General features: G+C 40.2%; 1 protein-coding gene across 4 annotated transcripts in view; it reads left to right on the forward strand.

Moving 5' to 3' along the window:
* Positions 1-24,096, forward strand: part of BICC1 (BicC family RNA binding protein 1) — a 205,557-nt gene that overhangs the window by 115,926 nt on the left and 65,535 nt on the right. For all 4 annotated transcript variants that reach the window (XM_018564996.1, XM_018564999.1, XM_018564998.1 and 1 more), the window contains exon 3: positions 10,495-10,564. In XM_018564996.1, the coding sequence (XP_018420498.1) occupies positions 10,495-10,564 (70 nt within the window). The remainder of the gene's footprint in view (positions 1-10,494; positions 10,565-24,096) is intronic.

The following is a 24,096-nucleotide window of genomic DNA, read 5'->3' on the forward strand; positions in this document are numbered from 1 at the left end:
ACTTTTTTGTGTGCCGGTTGCGAGCCCTATATCTCCCCCTTGCGACATATACACATTCGCAGTGCGATGATCTATGTGCCACCTTTATGTATGCCGGCCAACCCCCCTGCGTTTTATACATGTGCCTGTCGCTACCAAGGGCCCTGCTCTGCATGCCACACGCTCTCCCAGCGCCTTTGCTCCTGTCACAAGTGGCACTATACCTAGAGCTGAGACTGCGGCGGCTGTGACAGCAGCTCCCGCCGCTGCCATGGCAACCGAAAACACGGCCGACGCCATGCCCACCTGGACGCGCTCGGCCTATCACTGCTGAACATGACGAGCACTTGCTCTCCAGCGGCCGGCCACGCCCCCCGACTCACTGATCTGTGAACAGCTGCTTTGCAGCCGTTACAGACACAAATCCCCAGCAGCAGCACGGCACATTAATGATCTTTGCAGACACTGTATCACTCCATCTCTGGCTACATTAATATACCAGGTTTTGAGCAAACCTCTCATACATACAGTAACTACTGTACTTTGAATTTTGGCGGGAAATGACGTCGTTATGACGTTATAGGATCACCTTTAGGCACTGGGATTGGTCTCTTCACTTATAAGGATGTGTATAAATACGTGTCCATATCTGCTTGTTATTTTCACTTGTTGTGCCTGATGAAGGGGATCCTGTGCGACCACGAAACGTTGCAATAAGTGTTTTGTTGCATGTAAACATCAATAAAGAGACGTTTTTCTACCTTGGAGTGTCCATAATTTCCTATATCCTATTTAGACGGTGGCCATCCGTCGACTACTGATGCACCCAACCCATCATCACGGATTAGCGGTAAGGAGTGCAATGGGTACACGGATTGTTACCTATTTGCCTAGGCGCCAGTAATGCTGCACAGCCTTTTGTAGACTCTGGAGGATTCGACCTTAGTGTTTACAGGAACTAATATAAGGTCCCGTTCATACCAGGGTGGGTCGGCCACGCGGATCCGCCGGCATGAACGATCCCATAGATTGCTCTGGGGACCATTCATGCGACCATGCGATCTGAACCGGCCCCCGCCCTTTTTTTTGCCGCGTTTATCAGTGCGGTTTCCATACTGCTGTCTCAATGGTTCAGCGCGGTTTTGGGCGTTTCTAGTAGAGTTTCAGTGCTGAAACGCAATTAAAAGCACCCAAAACCGCCCTTTTAAAGTCCACACTGAAACCTTGCTGATCCACAAACCACCCTGGTGTGAACGGGGCCCACGTTTATTGTTTTATAGTGTGACTTTGGGGCATAACACGTTTTGTCCATGTCAATAATATGCTGTATAAGCTACATGCTTATGTGAATGTTTGTTCTCGGCAGACATTCTTGGACCATGCTTATTTATAGGGAACAAATGTATTTTTAAAAATCCAGATAGGTCAGCAGCGTTTCATAATCAACATTAATGGGTCTTTTTTTTTCAAATAGTAAGCACAATGTCGTTGTGTAAATATCAAAATTTGGTTCTAATAAGTAGATTGATACATGAAGCACTATCATGCGTTGTGTGAAGAAATGTGCAGGTTATGATGTGGACATTCTTTTTTTTTTTTTTATTGCTTGTGGATTGACGTTACCTGCTGTCCCCAGTGGTAGGGAGTACCTACACCTCCTTAGTACTGAACAGTCAGTGGGTGATGTTAACCTGGGTCTGCTCCATGGTGCTTTTACATTTAACTCGGAACTAAAACACCCTAATAACTGGAGCTGCTAGGCTGTAGTCACAGTTTAAATGAAAGAAGGGATTGCACTTGTAGATGAGATCTGTTAGAGAAACTTTGCCCATATCTTTGAAATAACAACACACTCTTTTAGAAATGTTGAATGACAATCTACAAACATACTTCTACATAATTGCTGGCTTTTTATTCTTTGTATCCCTTATTTATTTTTTCCTAACCATTCTTCTCACAGTGGCCATTTTAGCATTTTAAGGGCAGTTTAATATATCTCCCTTTACTACCTGGAACTCTAGCACATGTGACTAGGACATGTGACCATGCACATCTCAGGGGAGAGAATGCCTTTTCCTGAGATCTCTTGAGATTACAGATGAGAGTTCCCAGCAATGCTCTGGTGATGTAACCTTCCCAAGATGCAACACTTGGGCACAGATTACATCATTAATGTCCAAGAGGACCAGGAAGTGGAAAAACAATTGAAATTAAAAGCAAAACATGTTTCACTAATGAATGTGAGATAGTTTCATATCGGCATGCAGAGCTGCATGCTGAGGGGATTTTTAGTGAAAGGGGGTAAAGGTTCACTTTGAAGCTAAAGGAAGCTTAGTGGTGCTAGGATGCCCAGCCTTCCTTTGAATTGGAAGCTGAACGGCATTAAGAGTTTAGATAGCTTTCTCACTCTTTGAAAACCATGATCTTCAAGGTACATTGTAAGACATTGTATGAGTCCCGGTTCACACCTAGGCGTTTTGACGCTCAAAGCTAAGCGCAACAAAACTCAACACAAGAAATACCATTAATTTCAATGGCCCCTGTTCACACCTGAGTTTTATTGCAAGCTGTAAAACTCAGAACGCTAAAGTACATTAGCTTTTTTGTTTGGGGGGGGGGCAGATTACAGTGCATTTGGCCGCATAGACTTCAATGAAAACGTGTGGCACAAACGTTCAATCTGCTCAATAAAACGTGCGTCTTCATCTAACGTGCACAAAAATGTGCAAAACAGGCTAGGAGATATGGTTAACAAAACTGCACTAATATGTGCATAAAAGTTGACACCTAGGTGTGAACAGAACCAGGGGTTGAGTTTTTCAGTAGTGCCATGCCAGTCAACAAGGATACCAAACCTTGTCTAATAGAAACTGAGTAAAGTAATGTGAGTAAGTGAGATGAAACATTGTGTTTGTTGGTTTCAAAGGAGCTGCTTATGTTGAGATGCAGGGAAGAGCAGTTTTAGGTACTGTAATTTATGGAGACCAAATCAATGGAGATGTCTCTAGTGCTAGAGTGACTGGAAGACTGTTGCACCAGGGTGTGCTTAGAGCATCATGTGGGCTATCTAAGGTCCTGGGTGGGCTGCCTAACCAGTTTGAGACACTTTGTAGATCATTCATAATTAACAGGTACATTTGACCTCCAGTTGACTGTCTTCTGACCGGCAGTTGACCTGCTTCAAGCCGTTTTTGTATTCCCAATAACTTGTATGGGAATACAAAACCAATTTGGAATGTGAAAAAAAACCCTGTTGGCACAGGCCTTAGTGCAGTTAGGCTCCATTCACACATTGGCATTTTTGCACACGTATCTGTATGCGTGTAAATGTGCAAAACCTAGAAAGCAATGCATTCCTATGGGGCTTGTTCACCCCTGCGCACACAAAAATGCGCAACCTGGCAAAAAGTACATGCAATTTTTCTGGACGATTTTTAGTGTTAAGTCACCAAAGGACTGTACTTGTAGCAGCAAATGCGTGGAATAATGTGCATCTTTAAAATTTGCTTGTTTTTGTGCGTGCGTAAAAACGCGCTGAATTTCAAACGCAGATGTGTGAATGGAGCGTTGGGCTGTAAATACAGTAATAAATATGGAGTGCTTTTATCTAAATATTTATATACTATTAAGTGATGCAGCAGTGGTTAAAATACCCTGTGCTGCTAACACATTTAGGAGAGTTGGACTGCAATTCTCTAAAGCTGGCACCTATACACCTATAGATTTATCTGCAGATTTTCTATGGTCAGATGGAAAACGTGCAACAGATTCCTCCATCAACTGTACACTAAACTGTGTAGATGGAGAAATCTCCCGCTGGGCCAAGCTTGATTGCTTAATTGGGGCATGTGTAAAAGAGCTGGGGTGCATCTTTTATGTGTTGGCACAGTGTATTTTAACCCTTACTAGAGCACTTATTAGAGTAAAATAAGTGAAAGATCCCCATATTTCTTTATATGCAGCCTTGTTGCATTACAGTAATGAATAGTGAGGCATCAATTGGACTTTAAAAAGGGGTTGTGTTGGCCTCCGTGTACAATTTATCTACAGCTTAAAATTGTCTCTGCTTGAATTTTAAAGTGTTTAATTTGTTTATCACCCTTCATTTACAGCTTTTACTTCAGTAAAATAAGTTGGGGTTTCTCACTTTATATTGGGATTTGCTTCTAAGGTTTGGTTTGGCAGGAAACTCAGCCATGAGCTGGGATCACTTTGAGGAAATATATGTTTTGTAGAATTCTGCAAATCCCTTGTATCCATGTTTTATAAATGACCATATAGCGGAGACTGGGCATTTTTCAGTTTATTTTTTCTACTTCCTGCATTTCTTAGATATGATTATTTCAGTCAGACCTGGAGGTTACAAGATAGAGAGCACAGCCTATATGTTCAGCTTTTGTCCAGACATTGCTGTAGTGCACCTGTTTACCTCGCTTCCTTTTTATCAGTAATCTTTTAACCTTGGAATGTGCCTGTCTTAATCGTGCAGTATAGGAACATAGGAATGTAGTCTGAATCATGGGTTATATGCTGCCATCTTCAGGTGTTTGGACACTGCCAAACACAATTGTTGGGGTAGCCCATTTATCCACTCCTGCTCCAGCAAGTTTCAGTTTTTTTTTTGGCCAATGTCTTTAGGCGATGGACCTCATCTCGTTTCTAAGAGAAGATTCTTATTGCAATACTGATCTTTTCTTCTATCCAGCTTTATTGCTACACTTAGACACTGTAGCTGTCCCTATGTAGCTTCTGGACACGTCCTTATAGAACATCCAGCACCTTGGGGGCCATACCCATACCCTGCCCCCTGAAGACTCTGGGCCAGCCTGTAATGCTGCTGCATGTACTGGATCCTGCATTCTGTGCCCACCTTGGCATGATTTGCAGCATTTTGGGTTAGCTACAGTGTGCTATACAGGTCCAGGGCCATAATCCACCCCTTAGTGGAGCCAGAATGGGAGGGGGGCGGCCCTCCTTTTCCTGCAGTGTCAGGCTGCAGCTGGATTGGTAGGACACAGGCTAACACTGTATCTGATTGTCTGGGTGCTGTGGAGGTATTCACATTTGGGATTGCAGTGAGGTTGGACTGGTCTCTCAGACTGCCCTCACGACAGCAGCACATACCATGTTGCCTGCACAGTGGGGTGTATGCGGACACAGCTGAATGTTTGGAGGAATTGCTGTCTTTCCTGTCGTCATGCTGCACCACTTCTCTTTAGGGCAGACAGGCTTGTTGCTTTGCTCGGGCCATTTGGCAGGAGCCAGGCTGTTTGAAATCTGTGCCACTCTTGCATTCCTGACCAGGGGCAGGATGGTGTTCTGCATCCCTTCTGTGGATCCATCTTGGAAGCTTCGGAGAGAACATCATATGTGCATACCTCCCCACTCCTGCCTCTTTGAGCCATAACATTCCTAGAGATGGCTGCAAAATGTGGACTCCCAAGCCAAACATATCCAGCTTTAAGCCCGCCTCACGTTGAGGGGATAACCCCACATCTAGGGGCGGCTTTGTCGGTCTTAATGGTAGTCTGGACCCAGGATATTTCAGATACTTGGGTCCAGGCGGATATATCCAGGGTTTACCTAATAGTTTCGAAAGCAGCCTGCTTCAGTCCTTCAGGCTCGGGGGACTTGGTCTTCGACGGAAGCTCCTTTATGTTCAATAACCAGGGTGCTACCTGAGAACACTCAGCGGATGCGGACCTGATTCTGGCCTGTTTGCCGTCCACATTGCGGGCGTGGAAAATTGTAAGGCAGGCTACTGCAGTCGGCAGTGTTTGCACCCCGGAGAATGGTCTCTAACCTGTTGTGTGTGTGTGTGTGTGTGTGTGTGTGTGTTTTTTTTTTTTTAAAGCCCACTATTGCAGGTTGGGGACACTGACAAGACCTCCTGGAATCCAGGTTTAAACTGGACAGACTTGTGACCAGGACTAAAAATCCATAGTGGATGCTCTGGTGACATTGTGGGACAAGTTCACCCTGATTTACAGGTTTTCCCATCTGCATATCCTCTTTTTTGGCTAATCTGCATGATTGAGATGAAGGGTGTTCAACTGATTCTCATCGTAATGAACTAGCACAGAAGGACATGGTAGTTGGATGTCCTCGGGTTCCTGTCAGCCTGCTGGCTCTTTGTGGGCTTTTCCAGATCGTGCGGACCTTCTGTCCCAAAGGCCTGTCCACAGTTTCTGCTTCTTGGTGGGTTTGATGGACTGGCTCTTGAAACCCATGTCCTAAAAGACATGGGCCCGTTGGATTCAGTTATTTTTACCCTGCTAAAGGCCCTGAAGTAAACATCTCAAAGTCTTCCATTGCACTTGGAGGGATATTTTGCCTGGTGTAAAGACAGGAAGGTCAATCCTAGAAAGTGCTCTATGTATCATATCTTGCCTTTTCTCCAATCTGGTCTGGATCAAGCTTTGACTTTAATCACCATTTATAGGGCAAATTTCTGCCTTGTCTATTCTTCTACAGAGGTCACTTGCTACAGTTTTAAGGCTTGATCCATTTGGTATCTGTTTACCCAATGCAGACTCATTGTTTATATTTTACCGAAATGGGTGTTATTTTATGTCTACCCGAAAATGAATTTGTGTATTTTACCTGAAAATTTAGATTTGTAAAAATCAGTAGTTCAAATTTTACAGTGTGATATTTAAATATCAATGTGATATGTTAATCCACACGTATACATGAGTAAATTCACAGTTATATCTGCACATAAACCGACAGTGACACAAGTTGTGCACATGCGGTTGGGGAGGGGTTACAGTTTACATCTTAATTTTTAATGAACCCACAATGCATGGCATCAACATAGTGTATCATGCACCTGTTCTTCAATGCATCCCAACACATAGGTGTAAATACACCTGCGTTGTGGAGCAATACATTTGGCCAAACTTCTAGGTCACAAACGTTTCTTGATTAGTTGAAACTCTCTAAGGGCCCATAGAAAAGGAACAGAATGCATAGGTGCAAATTAAACCATTTTGGGTGGAAACAGTTTAACCTTCTGTTGTATATTTAAACTGTGATGTACTCAGATTTGCCCTGATCACATTTCCCAGTCTCCACGTACATTTCTGGTGGTAATGGAAGTGGGGGATTGAACAGTATTTTACTGGGAAAGAAAAGATCCAATCTTGTTATCTGCAGGTTTGGCTATCTGCAGGTTTGGCAAACCTTTCCTTTGCTGTGATGTCTCTGCTTGGCTTTTATTTTGATGTCCGCAGTACCCTGGGTTTTGCAATCAAAAGAAAGACAAACCGTTAAGTCATCATTTATCTTATCAGTCTGTTGCCTTTTCATAGTTGCAGTCTTTCCTTACTATTCACTTTTCACACAACAACTTTTTCTTTTTTTCCTGACCACCTACTTTAGAATATTTCTTAATATTACCTGTTATTAGTCTTTCACAATGATCTGTATGCTCTGCTTTGATCTGTTTCACAATACATTAGTATTTAGTATCAGTCTATAAGAGTGGGCTGATGATCTCAGTGTTGGGATAATGGAATGCTAAACTATCATGAAAAGTTTTCACTGAGCACTAGTTATAGATATTATATGCTATGAACTACATGTTATCGAATAACCTTTCTTCTTAATATTGCTTGGCACATCCCAGCTGCATTGAAGGATGTGGAGACATGTCTTGTGTCTTATCAGTGGTTGCTCTTAGTACCACCCAGTTGACAGGTACGCAATACCACACTTCCACATTTTGTGTCTCCCATGTCTGTAGAACTGAGAATCTAAATATGTTTTGTCACTGTTTAGAGTTCGAGTAATTGATGTATGATTCAATATTTTCTTTCTTGTCCATTGAGGGACACAGGAATTCATAGAATTTTTAGACTGTCATGTTACACTGCTGTCTACTGGAGAAATGGACACTGGCAACAAAAAAAAGCCATTAGTCACTGTGCCAATGATGAGATCTGGAAACCCTGTCACCCCCCTCATTTTGTTGACATTCGCCACTTCTAGCCATAATTAAATCAGCCTACTGATTTTTAAATATATTGTTTTTAGAGCGTCTTTAAAAAGTCCTTCAATTGAACCTTTCCTGCCATCTTAAAACAGAACAATCATTAGCATAACACCATAAATCTATCATACATTTTTATCCAGGTTTGGGTCCTGAAACTCTTAATGGCGTGTCGTAAAAGCACTTTGTGAGGGCTGGTCCACTAGCTCGGTAATTGGCAGTTTGTTTGTTTTTTTTTTTCTTCCAACTTGTTCACTTGTTTTTGTATACTAAGGGATATTCACCACATGTTGGATCTCATTTTATATTTGCATCTAGCAATTCTGCTAATAATTCACCATATTTGTATTTGCTTTCCTTCAGCAATGTAATTTTTATGAAATCTGTGGATATCAAGGACATCCAAAAGTTCAAGTAAATCTAGTTTTGCTTGTGGCCCCGACTTACAATCGCTCTTTTGCACATCATGTATTCACCAAAGGGTTAGTCCTGGTATTAGCCCTGCCACACTCTGGTGCCATCCCATTTGTGGGATTCTTAGATGACCTCTTGTTGCAGGAACAGTCTGTGCAGGCTTCTGTTGGAAACATGGCCTTGACTACTAGCTATTACAGTGGTTCGATTTTGAACCTTCAAATATCATTGGTGGAACCAATTCATCATTTGGAGTTATTGGGTTTAGGCCCGGGTATAGCTCGGATCAGAGTGTTTTTCCACAGGACAACATTAGATCTAGCAGTCTGAGATTCAAGCTTTCTAGTGCAGGAGTCACCTGATTGTCCATTTTTGCATGAGAATCCTGAACCTGGTCGTAGTCCCCTTTTGAGTTCATGTGCCCATTTTTGCATCTACTTTGCCATATTCTTTAGTCATGACACAAGTAAGTCAGGTTCATGAATGAATCAATTTAATTTGTTTGACACCTAGGACCAATTTGTCCCTGGCTTGCTGGCTAAGAAAGTCTCTGAAATGGAAAAAAATTATTCATTATTATTTTCTCAAAGATTATCGCAATATTTGCCAGCCTGTCAGGCTGGGGAAGAGGCCTGAGCGGTGTTGCTACAGGGGACTTGAACATCACCAGAGATGGTTGTGGCATCCAAAAGGGAGTAATCCAAAATCTTGTCTCAGCGAGACAGGTAGTTCAGAACCTGTCCTGGATGGAAAATCATTTGCTACTCTTTCCATTCAGGCATAGACAATTGGCACGTGGACTCCCTCGGCCAGCAGCCCCTAGACCCAGGGGTGTGTAACCTACTCCCGGTTGTGGTTTAGGAACTGTGTCGCAAGTGGTGGACGCCGAATGTGGAATTCCTGGTTCAACAGCAAACTCTACAGGTACTGGTATACTTTAGCAGAAGCAGTGGGTGCACTGGTGACTCAGTGGGATCACTGCACCGTGATATATGGTTTCCTTCCTTTGTCTGCTTTTCAGGATCGAGATAGTGGGGTTCAGTGTTCCTATTTGTTCCTGACTGGCTTAGACAGATGTGGTATGTTTCCCTGGTAAGACTCCTGGCAAACAGTCAATCGGCTCTGTCAGATCAAGATCTTCTGGTCCCTTTTTTGTTGCCAATGCCCATTTTTTTGCTGTTTTTCAAGCTGTGAACAAAAATACTTTTTTCTGGTACCCTGCGTGAGACAGCCCTTAGTTCCCATTGTAATGCTTCCATAAACATTTTGCATGTATTCTGTACCTTTTGTCAATAACTGAACACCACCTTATACAGACAATATGTGCACCATTAAAATGTAATTTTGTGATGGTCAGACAGCCTACTGTTGAACATAAAATGAAATTTCCTATTTAGATGCAAATAGAATATTTGTTCCATGTTATATATGGGTATGGGACTCTGTCCCTGAAGTCTGTAAAGGGAACAATTTAGTTATATTTTTGTGCCACAATGGCAAATTTCTTCAGCAGGTAGCAAATATGATTTAGCATTACATTTCCCACATTTTCCCCCCACTAAAGTGTGGTTCCAGAAGGCTACTGTTCCTAGATCTAGTTCCAGTAAGTAAGTTCCAGATTTCAAATAATTGCAAACATCCCATTAGAAACTTTTTTTATATATAGTTTAGGCAGCCCATAAGAGGAAATTACAGCAAAATGTTGCTTTTTAGAATTTAAATTTTTGAATGATGTTGCAATGAAATCACCCATGTATTTTAGTTAAATGTAGATACGAAATGTGGTATTGTATCATCTTATATGTCTGTAGTATGTAATATTAAAAAAATAAACGTATCTCTGTGGATACTCAAGTTTTCATCTGTAATGAGGTTTTTTTAATGGGTTGAAATGGTCACAAACTCCACATGGTGGAAAATGGTCAGATTTCTGATACTTACTATGAAATAGAAATTGGTGACTGATCAAAGTTGCCTGTCTAATCAGATGTACTATTAAGGCGGTTTCTTGACCAGACTCTGAACTCTAGCTATGATGGTGAGAATTCTATCTTAATCCAAAGGGGAACTATTAAATTACTAATGATGCATTCACTTTCTTCCTGCAGATTATGGAGGAAACAAATACACAGATTGCTTGGCCATCTAAACTGAAGATAGGAGCAAAGTCAAAGAAAGGTAATTCTTAATGCTTTTTTTCCCTGTATCAGTTTTGCCATCTTAAATAAAAAAAATTTATGAAGTCCACCTTAGTGACAAAAATTAAACTGAACTGGTTGTCTAAATGTTTTGAATTGCCACAGTGATTAAAGTGCCAACCTCTAGAGCTGCCTAAATTCACTGAGCAGGAGCTCCTGCTTGGCTTGAAGGCAGACGGTTTTCTTCTGGCCAGGCATTGCTGTCGGAGTGAGGAAAGTTCTCACCTAGTCTCTATCATATGACATGACAGAGCCACGGAGGAGTCTAGGACTTCCTCACCTCTGGTTGGTTGCAGCCTACCTGTCTTATACCCTTGATTGATTGCTAGATGGCGATCAGTGTGTTGCCGACCCATCAAAATTGTTGTAATCTGGCATGTATTGCAAAACGTAACAGTAAAAGTAACTGCAGCATGGCTATCCGGTCTTGTAAGTGTGTCTGTACAAGGAGTGGACAATATTGCATATCCTTTGGCAGATAAATACTTCATGTTTATCTTTCAAACTGTATAATTAGCTGTTTGCCAGAAGTTCAACTGTAACTGTGAAATTTTTTTTTTAAATTGGGTGACTAAATTTAAACATGAATTTGAAATTTAGGAATGTCCTTCCAAAAATTTCGATCAGTAAGGGGCTTGGTGATATTTGCACATGAATGCACAAAGTCCTCTTTTGACTAGCTGTGATCTTTCATGTAATTAAGAATTTATTCTGCTCCAAAAAGTTTTGATTTTGTATACTACTTTGTTGAGCAGCGATTTACAATTTGTTCTGCATTACATATTGTTTTAAATGACTGTTTATGCTGCAAAAGAAATTGTTGACCGGGCTACTTTTCCCTTGTGATAATCACAATAGATATGAGAACATGGAAACATGTTGGTTATAACTATGAAGTTTATGCTTTTTTTTTTTTGCTAGTCATCATAGTTTATGCACAGGAGAACAGTTTAGTTTCAGGATAGGATCCTGCTTGCCAGTTCTGCTCCAAGTACTTTTTCCATAGACACCTCATAACTTGTGCACCGATTCTCAAGAGCCTTACATCAGGAAGGTTTGGGAGTGAGACCAAAGTGCACCCACGCTCTACATGCTGAGAATTTTATATTTTCCAGTAAGTTTTTCTTTCTTACTGTTTGTTTTGCTTAAACCATATTTGACACCTACTGACAGTAGAGGCAGCCATGTAACATGAAACTTTATACCTTAGGCTGACCAATACACCTACAGGTTTTTGCTAGATGTGATGGATTTGAATGCTGGAAGTAACAAATGGGTAATGTGTTGTTTCAGCTGTGGCTGATAACAAGTATAAGGTCTGTTGGAGACAGATGAAAAGAGAACGCACGTCCCAATGCTAATGTGAGTTTGGGCTGACATGAATACATGATGGTTGGGTGATCTTTTACACTTTACACACATCGTGCAGCCAATTTTAGGTGTCAGTGTCTTAAAGGTGTACAGCAGTAAATATAGAAAACAATGCCTTCATTTCCGATTAGGAAACTTGGTCTACCTTTTTGTTGGTCATATGGGAACCCCTTGTGTTTTCCTGTTTGCCATGCCAGGAGCGGTATGAAAGTCTCCAGGCTTAATGCCATTTCTCACTTATTAAAAGTCTGACATATCATAGCATCTGTACTAAGTAATGTGGGACTATTCAGCAGGGCCACCTGCTATAAGCAAACTGCCTTAAAGTGTATTTCCACTTTTGCACCCAAATTGGGATAACTCATATTTTACGTTTGTTACATGTTCCCATTCACATAGCATTAGCTAAAAAAATGAAAATGTTTCATGCAGTCTAAATTGCTTTTACTTCGGTTTCTACTTGGCTCCTTAAGGGTTAAATGTTCTGCTTCTCTTTTGTAATGTTAGGAGGGTCTGCAAGGGGTTTGTGTTACCTTATCTGTGCTGGCTGGTTTCATTATAATATGTAAATTAGATTTGAACATTGCCTGTGCTAACAAATAGTTAAAGGATTAAAAGCCTGGCTCTTGCATTGTATGAGAGAAACACAATCCACACATTTCTGTCAAGTCTTTCTATAAGGACAGATCACTGTGAAAGTGTTCTGATAGACTTGGATTCAGCCATTTTGCCTGCTGCAACAAAACATCTAAAAAGTAAGAAATGTTTTTTTTTTTTTTTTTATAAAATGATTTTGGGGTATGCTGTGTAAGTGGTAAAACATAACAAATCTATAGAGGTGTTTTCTTAACTGACTGCAGAAGGGGAAATTAACTTTAAAAATGTTTAAATCTGATAATGCACCAAACAGAGAGGTGGTAACACAGCACAGATTTAGGAGGCAGACCACCCACCATGTGGGTAGCATTCTCCATGTGAAAATACCTAGAATTCAAGCTAAAGGCCAATTCCAGGTTGTCATAAAAAGCTGAAGTGTGTTACCCACCTCCCTGCATGATTGTCGCTGAAAATGAGTTTATTCTCACCTTAAAAACATCCCTAACTGCCTCTTTCTGGTCATGGTAAAAAGTTTTGAACAAACGAGCACGCTCCTAAGACTCCATTTCCCAGTCTTCAGTAAACAAATAGAGAAAAAAGCTAACTTCTGTTGGGTACTGGTGAACCCCGCACCAGACTACAGCGTTTGTATTTAATATGGCCTGGGCTCACAAGATGAGGTTGGATGATGAACGGTGTCATCCAACCTGTAAATGGGGTAGTACCGAATCTACAACCAGGACAGGAGGAGGAACACAGCTGCGTGTAGATAACTACATCTTGCCCTTCATTTTAGCCCACAGTTGGGGCAAATTCTTACACCCTTAAACAAAAATTGAGCTGGGCTGCAGTGTTTCCTGCTTAGCATTTTTTAGTTCATGGATAGCTTTCAGTTGATGCGTGGAATTGCTCTTATAACAAGGAACTTCAACAATGGGCTCTCCTCAGATACATTTCTGGTTTGCCCCTTTCCTCCTGCTACGGATTTTGTTTACTGCTATGAAAACACCCACCTTAACCTGCTGTTAAATATTGTGATAGCTTAAAGAGAAACCCCAGGATTTTAACTAGTTAACCCTTGCTGTAGAGCTACCCCTACACTGCAAGGGTTAACTGCTAGTTTCGGTCTAGGGGCGCGAACAAAAAATATACTTGCCTGATACTCAGTCATGCATGGCTGCTAGCCCTGTCCCCACAACCTTTTCTCCCTCGGGCTCCAGGGTCTAAGCCCGGCTGATGTCATCACATCTATGCACGGTCCGTTCACTTGCATTAGATGTGAGGATGCCGAGGGACATACAGCCAGAGCTGAGGGAGAGCAAGGCGAGCGCTCACTGCCACACGATCATAGATCAGGTGAATGTATCTTCTTTATTCCATTCCTAGACCAGAATGAACTGGTAACCCTAGTGTGGGGGTAGGCCCACTGCAAGGGTTAACTTTTTTTTTTTTTTTTTTTTTAAATCCTGGAGATTTGTTTTAAGCTTTAAATGGGGAAAAATACATCCCTGCTTTTCAAGCAGGTTTTTTTGTGGACTGTCTTCAGTTTAATTTGTAAAGCACAAATTGCCCACTACTGTTATTTTCAAAATACCTGACATGGGTGCTAATTTATGACTACCATGCATACACAACTATGGTAACATGGTAGAAAATTACAATGATTGAAGGATAATTACACCGTATTACAATGAACCTGACAGTATTAGCATGCATAAAAACCTCATACTGACATTTTAGTACAGTATGAACCTAAATTAATTTCACATGCAAGGTCCAAGTAAAGACTGACTGGAACTGCAACCAGATTGTTTTCTTTAGCCATTACGGATTCACTGGATTGCTGTAGTCTTTTATAATGACTTGCAGGCGACCCTCTGTAATGTGTTTCTGCATATTTGTGTGACTTGCTAGCCCTTAAATTTGACAGCGTAGCTGTAATATAACCTCAAAGTCCCTTTATTGCCTCTTTAGAGCATAGTATGACATTTTCTCACCTCAACTGGCTGCGGTATGATTGCTGTGCATGTATACTTAGCACAAATGGTGTTTGGCTTCCACATGCTGTTTTTAAGTCAAAGAATTTGACAAGTGAACTAACAGACTTCATGCTTACTGGATGCTTTTCTCTTCCTATTGGCTATGAATTCTAAAAACCCAGAATTATTCCTTGTGATGTTTATTGCTTTTCCTGGATGTTTTTGCCACTAGTATTTGTCCAGGAGTATAATCTATAAATGTCAGCTTGGTAATAATAGACAATTAGACTAGTGGGGGATCACCTGTCTGTATCCTAAATACCGTGCTTATGAATGACGGGTGCTCAGCCATTTTATATATAGCAGAAAAAAAATTGAGAAAATGAATGTTTAGAAACACCACCTTAGGTAATAACTTGAAAGCTGAATAGATCAAATCACCTTTATTTCATTTCAAAAACCTTTATTACCTTTAAAAACTAGTCAGCCAATACATGACGACTGTCTGTGAAATGAGACACACCATCCTATAGCTATTACCAGGTGATTGAATGCAGCACGCATTACTATGCTACAAATAATGTAGTGTTTTCACAAGGTGTGTCAGTCTCCTAAAAATCTCCATCTTTTATCTGCTTGAATAAAATGTATTCGGGATAAGGGTAATATTTGGCCAATGCTTTGTTCTGTAGTCAATAATTCATAATTGGCATAATGGTGTATAGTGTCTTAAGGGATGGGCTGTTACTAATACAGCAATCCTGTTCTTTCATTCTCTCATACTGCACTAGAAACATGGCCTGAATAATCCAATTGCCGTGGAGAATAATAGCAGTGCTTTTTTTCAGGACATTTAAAGTGTACCAGATATTTTCAGTGGAATTTCCATTAAATAGGTGTCCTCAGGTCACAACATTTTTCTATAGTTTGGCTGTCTAACAGGATCCGTAACACAGGTCAGTGTGACTAAGAAAATAATTTTAAAATGTATTGTTAGCATTTAATTTCTGATTAGAGGCAGCAGAACACTTCTCTATGTGCGACAGTGCTTAGGCACACACTGTTCAAGCTTCACTGGTCGTTATTGCATAACCAATATGTTCGCTCCAAGTTTTGAGACTAGGAGGACACTGTTAAGTGGAGTGACGCATGTTACTATCATTTTGCCAATAAAATGTTACCCATTGGTATGCATATATTGAGCCAATATCTGTTATGCAGCTCTTTGCAAGACATGTGTATGGATTACATTTTAATAAATTGATCATTTTAGCAAATATTTATTCTGCAAAACACCACTCTTTTACACAGCCAAATATTGCATGTGATGTTCAGGTCAGAGTGACATTCATTGCTGCCTAGACTCCTCTTATGAACATGTAAACAGGTCCCCATCATTGCAAAAATGTATCTTTGTGTATCACTCAGCTGTAGATCCTCAAATCATCTCGAACTTCACGCTGACACTGTCCTTCCTTCTACAAGGTCGCAACTTTTGTTCCCCATGTGTTGTAAAGTAGCTATTGCTCCAATCTCGCTCCTGTGATGGACTACAATCTCACGTTTGGTTTACTAACTTGAAATTATAGTCCGTCACGGAAGTGAGCGCAACAAAAGTAGCCACCCTCCAGAAGGAAGGACAGTGTCGGCACAAATTCAGAGATGACTTGAGAATCTACAGCTGAGTGATGCACAAGCTACATTTTTGTTAATAGTTAAGGTACTTGAATGCATTTTTAGGTACAACTCCTCAGTTTAGAGTGCATTTGCTAAGAAATTATTCAATACAAAAAAGTTGTGCTTCTATCTGGATTTCGAGAAAGCCTGACTTGTTAAATCACTAATCACTATAGATGGGAGGTGAGAGACTCATCCGCACGCAGGGCAGTCTACAAAAATGTCTGCAGTTAACCCAAAATGAGCCATGTAGTTTAAAAAATAATTTATATAATTTTATTGCAGGGAGAGCACCAGTTTTCTTTTTCTTGATCATTCATATGAAACTTTAATTTACAGTTAGTTTGTAGAAAGGTATGGTTTTCCTGATGTCTTTTCCCTTCCAACTTGTTAAGGATTGATTTGTGTTCAATCCAAGCAGGAGACTCAAAACAAGATTATTTTTTGGATGGATCATTGATGCATTTTTGAATGTGAGGCATGGGTCTCTGATGGAACCACAGATATTTGACATGGTGTTGGCACAACTTCCGAGACAGTTTAGGCTTTCCCAAAAGAACTTGAAGGTTTTCTGAGATTTGTTTTTGCCTAGGAATGGCTGTAAAATATTTTAAGAATAAATAGTATTTGTTTTGATACGCACAATTCAAATCCCTCACAATGCTCATCTTGGTCCTCCTTGCAGTTGTTTGAGTAAGCTTTTAGTGGCGAGTGCTTGATGAAGTGCAGATTTAACTGATCATGAATCTGTTAATAATTGCCATCATCTGGATACTATACATGTGTAACTTTTCTATATTTCCAAAACCAATAGTTGATTTAGTAGAAATCAAATCCTGTTGTGGTTTTGGAATGGAACCATTGATGTAGGGAAGATTTTGTTTCTAAGCCTCGAATTTGACAGTGTACCTTCCAGAAAGCGATCTGCTTGTTTTGTGCTCCATAAGTTTGATTATGTAAACTTTAATATTTTGCCATTTACCGTATATCATGGATGATTTCTTGGAGATTTTTAGCCCTTACAGCATCATATTATGTTAGCATGAAATTTACTTGTCATTTTCCTGCTTTTCTTGGATGCACCATAAAAGTATATCCTGTAGGACAAAGCCATCAATAATTCCAGTATGTCTGTGTTTAGTTAAACACCATCCAGTATTTCTAATTTAATTTACTTTGAGAAATGTAGCAACCTTATATTGCAAAATGTATTTGTTTTTATACATTTATACAAAATGGTTAGGATTTTATGCCATTTAGGTTACAAGAGTATGTGCAACTGTTGTAGCTCTGCAGTTGCTATAGTACTGACAATGAACTTAGTCTAGCACCCCTCTGGCTGCAAGTACAGTACTTTTAACAAAGCATATATGCTACATAAAATCAGTGCTGCTTACACATTTAGTGACATAGCGTATAGTGCAGAACTTCAGTAAAAAAAAAAAGCCATGTTAGAAAAAATTAAAGCAGCTCTCTTAACTAGCTTCTGTGAGCTCAGGCTGCCATTGGCACACCCCTTTTGGGGTGCATCACCATGTCGGCCTGGGCTTTCAGTACCATATGGCAGTAATCACTGCTAATATAGCTTCAGTGGCACTCTCTGCAGGACTGAAGACTGCATACTGCCATTACTACAGCTCGAAGGGGACCCAAGAACATCACATAACCAACCAGTAGACTGTTAAGTCAAAATTTCCTCATCAATAAAAGCAATCTGCTCAGTGTGCTTAGCCTGTAATTTTTAAGGAAAGGTGGCATAGATATTAGAAACTGGTGGCGTGTCCATGTTTGTCTACAGTATGTACTTGGGGAATGGAAAGGTTTACTTTCAGTAATATTATTCATGACTGTAATTTATCCTCCATAATTTTTGGGTTGAGCTCTCCTTTAAATCAGTTTGGAATTTAGAAGGCAGAATGGTCCTTTTTAAATTTTCAGTGACCAGTCATTTAGAATTCTCTACTTCAGATGTGTTTGCAGTATGATTTTAAATAACGTGAAGACAATTCAGGTAGGTGGTCAATGTTCAGGTGAAGTGTAATAACTAGAAAATAATTAAGAAACCCAAGTGACAAAGAATAACACACACACACACTCCACATTGGACACATTTGCCTTTTCAGTGATCTTTCTAGTTATGGATTTGCGACGTACCATTTTCTAGGTGCTCATAAATGTTTATGTAAGGTGCATACTGCATGTGCAAAACATTTTGTGGTGCAAACCTATGGCAGTCTTCGAGCAGAAAAGCATACAAATCTTCAGTCTTCTCTCTGGAACATGAAAAGGGGAATGAGGTGTAGGGAATACATTCAGTATTTCATACATCTGTCCAGCTTCCACACATAAGTGTAGGTATTTTCGTGTGGAGGTTACAAGAATTGCTGTAAAACTGATATCCCTAAAATGTTCTGTAAAATAAAAAAATGTTTATTCAGTCTTTGATGGAAGAAAAACATTCTGCTTTGGCTGCCTCCTGCCAGTTATTGGTTGGTATGATTGGAAATAGGATATTTTTTGTACTTGTCATAAAATCCTTTGTGGTCATTTAAGGACACAGCGGAGATCTTGATCTCTATACTGATGGCTTTTTCTGCCACCCGCAGGAGTGGGACACAAGCTTTGAAGGTGGCTCCTGCTGGTGGCCACACCCCCATCCAAGGCACCTTCATCAAAAAGCAGTAGAACTAAGGCACAAAAAGACCCAAAGGGGAGGGCACTGTGTCCTTCATTGAACACATTTTTTTTTTACTATGGTGAGCACAAAAAAAATCCTATTTATTTTATCCATGGACTGGCACAGGAGACATCTCAAAACGGTGTCCACAGAGGAGCGGGAACAATAAAAAACCCCCAAAAACTGAATAACAAAAAACCCCAGCTCACACAGATTAAACAGCCACCTGTAAAGCTTTGTGACCAAAGGAAGCATCCACAGATGCAACAACATCAACTTTATAGAAACTAAGGTTGTTCAGATACCAGTGCCGATATTTGGCATTTTCATGACAACTGCCAGGGTTGCAACTGGGACCAAGCTCTGGCGCTCCGCCACTGTCCTGAAATCCTTAGTCTGTATTGTTTTAGAACTGTCACAAGACCATAATCAAAAATGTATCAGTACTTGTATCTGTGAGTACTTGAAAAAATGATTAGTCTTGGAGCTGGAAAAGTATCTGATGATGTACATGTACGTGTACCAAAGACAGTACTCAGTATCTGAACATCCCTAATAGAAACGAGTAAACCTTGTGCCAACCACCAGGTTGCTGCCTTGTAGACTTGAGAAACGGGCACTTGATGTTGAAAAACCCATTGCATGATGTCTATGCAATCCTTTTTCCACTTGTTCTTTCATTCTGCAATACCAACACTCTAAAACAATTGCTTTCTAATGTTAACATCTATAGCAGGCACATTCTAAAGACTTCTTGCTTTATACATATTACTGTAATATCTATAGAATGGTTTTTCTTTTTGTTACTGTTGAACAGAAATTAAAGTAATTGGGTGTTGAACATGTGATAACTTACTGTACACTGTCCATAAGACAAAGAAATCTCTCGGTTAGGCCTAAATATCATTCCAACTGCTGATTTCTTCTAACTAGTGTTTATTTTTCTCCACATTTGGCAGTGTTGTGCCATGAATTTGGCAGCTCTGCTGCTGAAAAGAAAAAAATACAGCTATTTTTGGTTACAGCTCCAAAAACGTTTGCCACGTTTCAGAGCAATTTATTTTCAATCCCCAAAAGGCATTGTAGTGGAATGTACATTTACCAGCCCTGATAAATGTAAGCTCCAGAAGTCTGACTGCAGGGTGAGATGTGTGCAGAAGCTTAAGTCTTACAAATTAAGACTTAAGGTGAAAAACTCGGTATACATTACAGGATGTCTTCATGAGCAGTTTGCATTAGATTAAATGCACATAATTCTTAAAGGCACAGTCACCTTGCCCATGCAGAGCAAATTGAGTGTTTCTGTGGAATGGGCATTCCCCAGGCCCCATACACTCACATTACCTGCACTCCCTCACAACGCGTTGTCTCTCTTTAGCCAGGGCTGAGATTGGTGTTGGCGACCTGGAGGAATGGTGACACTGGGCAGACCTGGGCACTATCACAAAAGAGCAGGACACATGCTCTTCCATACTCAGAAGCCCAGCAGTGTTGTGTATTCTCAACAGCTGCAAAGGAGCAACCTAGAGTTCAACATTTGTGGTTACCTTGAAGTTGGAGTTGGCTTGTATGTACATTCCCACAGAATTCACTTTTGACTATGGCCATGACTAATTGCCCAGCCTGTAGGGGGTTGGTTGTAAGGTTAGAAGGAGGGTCTTTAATTATTTTAGGAAGGAAATGCAGAGAAGGTTTTCTAAATGACGCTGATCAGAGATCCTTATCTAAGTTTCTCTTACCTTTTTGTCCCTCTTCAACCTCGGTGAATTAGCTCTGCTTCCTTAAAACAAAAACAAGTATTCATTATATTAATGCAAACCCTCTGAAATTGTCCGTTATTGCGAGCACAAATTTAATCAGTTACCTTTTACATTATCAAAATGTCATATTATCCATGTGCAATCTCTTCCTCAGCATTAGAGTAAGGTGATGAAGGCAGTGCTGCTATCTGAGGGAAGTAATGTAATCCTTCCCTTACAAAAAGCACTCTGTAGGAACTATTCCCATTAGTCGCGTGTGTATTAAGGTGATACTATGGTGCCTTAGTCCCACTCACTTCTGCTCTTTTATAAACAACTTGTTTTACTTAGTGCAGCTGTCGATCAAATGGGATGGGACTGGATGAGGCCACAATTTCTGTGCCGTAATGATCTCTGCCCTTATGCAAATGTAGGGACATAGTCAGTCTTAAAAGTATGTATGCATGCACTGCACTGCAACTTGCATTTTCAGTTTGTATTTTTTTTTAAAAGAAAAACTTTAGTTATTGCTATGAGAGGTTTTTCAGAGAACATTTTCTGATTTTTGGGAGATTTGGCACCAAATCCTTCCTTTTAAAGGCAGTCATTTTAGTTGTCTAGTATCCAGTCCTCCAGTGATGGACCCCAGTCATAAGAGAAGTACATTGGCTGCCATTGCTGGCCTCCTTTTAAGCTGCTTGTTGCCTGTCTCAGGCCCTTTAAGCTTGTTAATGAAAAGAAATCCTTCTCTAGTTGGTCCCGGTCAGTGACTCAAGTTCTATATCCGCATGACAGACAGCTAGTACATTACAAAACAATTAATTGGCAATGTCAGGCTCCTTGATTTACACCATGGCAGGATTCCTCTAAGCATTTCCATATAGGCTTACATTCATCACCATTCCTGTTTGGGCCTATATAGTATACATCAAACTATCAAGTGTATATAAGCAGTGCCTCACTGTGATATGTATTTTCTTGATGTTCACAGAAATGACAGTTGCTATATCTTATGAAAAATGATCTGTGTAATAATTAATCCAAGCGTAGAGAAAAAAATATATGTGTTTTCCTCCCTGTCTACAAGCTAACTAGGATTGTGTGCTCCACGAGGAGGTCTTAATGGTTGATTAAACATAGGGGCATATTTGCTCGTCATTTAAAAGTATTTACAATTTTGTCCTGTCAGTGAACTTCATAAATTAACCCTTTTTTTATTTAAAGAGGTCTTCAAGTATTCCAGTTAGTATGGTTCATACAGCATATGTTCTTGTTCTGTGCAAGCCTGGTCAAATTGCGCAAAATAAACGACAGGCTATAGTTCTAAATCAAGCAATCAATGTTTTCTTAAGTTCTGGATTACTTTACACATTGAAGTCCAAAAAGGAGGGCATGTCTGGTTTGTAGCTTCAATTGCTGTGCTGTTTCAACTTCCTGATGGCACAGAATTGTTCTTATACTAGGTGAGAGGATACATACGCCAGTAGCAGCTACCCTACACTATAGGGCATGTACAGATTTTTAACATCCCTTGCTTTTGGCCATTGGTAGATATTGTGTAAAGTGCAGTTTCTTGATTAGTTGCTGGGCTGGAAGGGTCAGTAGGACAGCTCAGCTTGAATTCAATAAAAGGGAGTAAAGACTCTGTAGCTAATATAGTTGGATTCCAGAATTGCTACCCTATATCAGCATGGAAATGGTTGCATCAAAAATTTACTATTTGAAGTTTATCAAAATGTTCCCATGCGTTTGACCATGCAATTAAATTTGGGCAATAGGAATTCATGACCAATATGATTATTTTTTTATTTTATTTGTTTTGACAAATAAGTATTGAAAATGCTTTCAGTACAGAATGAGCAATCAAAAAGGAATAAAGAATCAATATTCCAAATGTTCCAGCATAATGCAAACTAGGTATACGAAATCACAGGGTGGCATTACATTTAGCAATTTCGATAAGTCATGAGTTTCATTGCAGAGACTCAATCTTGGTGGACATATAATATCAAGAGAAAAGGAGTAAGCGAAGGACAGAAACTAAGAGAGAAAGGAGAGGACCCATCTCCCTGGATCCAGCGCATGCTGGAAATCAAAACAGGACAGCATCTTAGATTAGTATGAATTATCTAAGGATATTCAAGCCTCCCATACCTTGTCATGAAGAGAAACTGTATTATTCAATCTAGCCGTCGGGTATTTCATGCTTCGTACATCGTTAATGCGAGTAAATAACTCAGATGGATTGTGAGTATGTTTCCAATGGGCTATGAGACAGCAAGACGCTGTCAAAATGTTTTACTAGCTTTTGGCGATTTTGTTTATGGACGTGCAAAAATGGAAGTCTCAACAGATAGTGAATAGGTTGCAAAGGTAAAGTGAAATGGGTTAAATGTTCAAGTGTAGATCTAACCATCCTCCAAAAGGGCTGAATACCCTTACGTCCAGTAAATGTGGAATAAGGAACCCGGACTTTTGCTACCAATATGATTCATTTTATTAGAAACAAGTCTGCATAAATATACTAACCGGACACTTTAATAGGTACACCTTACTAGTACCGGGTTGGGCGCCCTTTTGCCTTCAGAACTGCGTTAATTCTTCATGGCATAGATTCAACAAGGTGTTGGAAACATTCCTCAGAGTTTTTGGTCCATATTGACTTGATAGCATCACAGGCCCAAAGTGTGCTAAGAAAATATCCCCCACACCATTACATTACCACCACCAGTCTGAACTGTTGATGCAAAGCATGATTGATCCATGCTTTCATGTTTACGCCAAATTCTGACCCGATCATCTGAATGTCGCAGCTGAAATCGAGACTCTTCAGACCAGGCAATGTTTTTCCTATCTTCTATTGTCCAATTTTAGTGATCGTGTGTGAATCGTAGCCTGTTTCCTGGTCTTAGCTGACAGGAGTGCCGCCCGGTGTGGTCTTCTGCTGCTGTAGCCTCGGATGTAACGAGTGGTTATTTGAGTTACTGTTGTCTTTCTATCATCTCGAACCATTCTGCCCATTCTCCTCTGACATCAAGGCATTTTCATCCACACAACTGCCACTCACTGGATATTTTCTCTTTTTCGGACCATTCTTTGTAAATCCGAGAGATGGTTGTGCATGAAAATCCCAGTAGTTCAGCAGTTTTTTAAAATACTAAGACCAGCTCCTCTGGCACCAACAACCATGCCACATTCAAAGTCACTTAAATCTTTTTTCCTCCATTCTGATGCTCGGTTTGAACTTCAAGTCGTCTTCACCACGTCTAGATGCCTAAATGCATTGAGTTGCTGCCATGTGATTGGCTGATTAGCAATTTGTGTTACCAAGCAATTGAACAGGTGTACCTAATAAAGTGGTCGGTGAGTGTATATATAGGTGAAGCAGAAATTGTTTATAATGCTCAATTTGAGCGTTACAAAATTTGGCAAGTCCTCGGAAAACGGTGTTCTAAATCGTTTAATCACAAAA

This window comes from Nanorana parkeri, unplaced genomic scaffold (genome assembly GCF_000935625.1).
Source record: "Nanorana parkeri isolate BGI_ZX_2015 unplaced genomic scaffold, ASM93562v1 scaffold804, whole genome shotgun sequence".
Lineage (NCBI taxonomy): Eukaryota > Metazoa > Chordata > Amphibia > Anura > Dicroglossidae > Nanorana > Nanorana parkeri.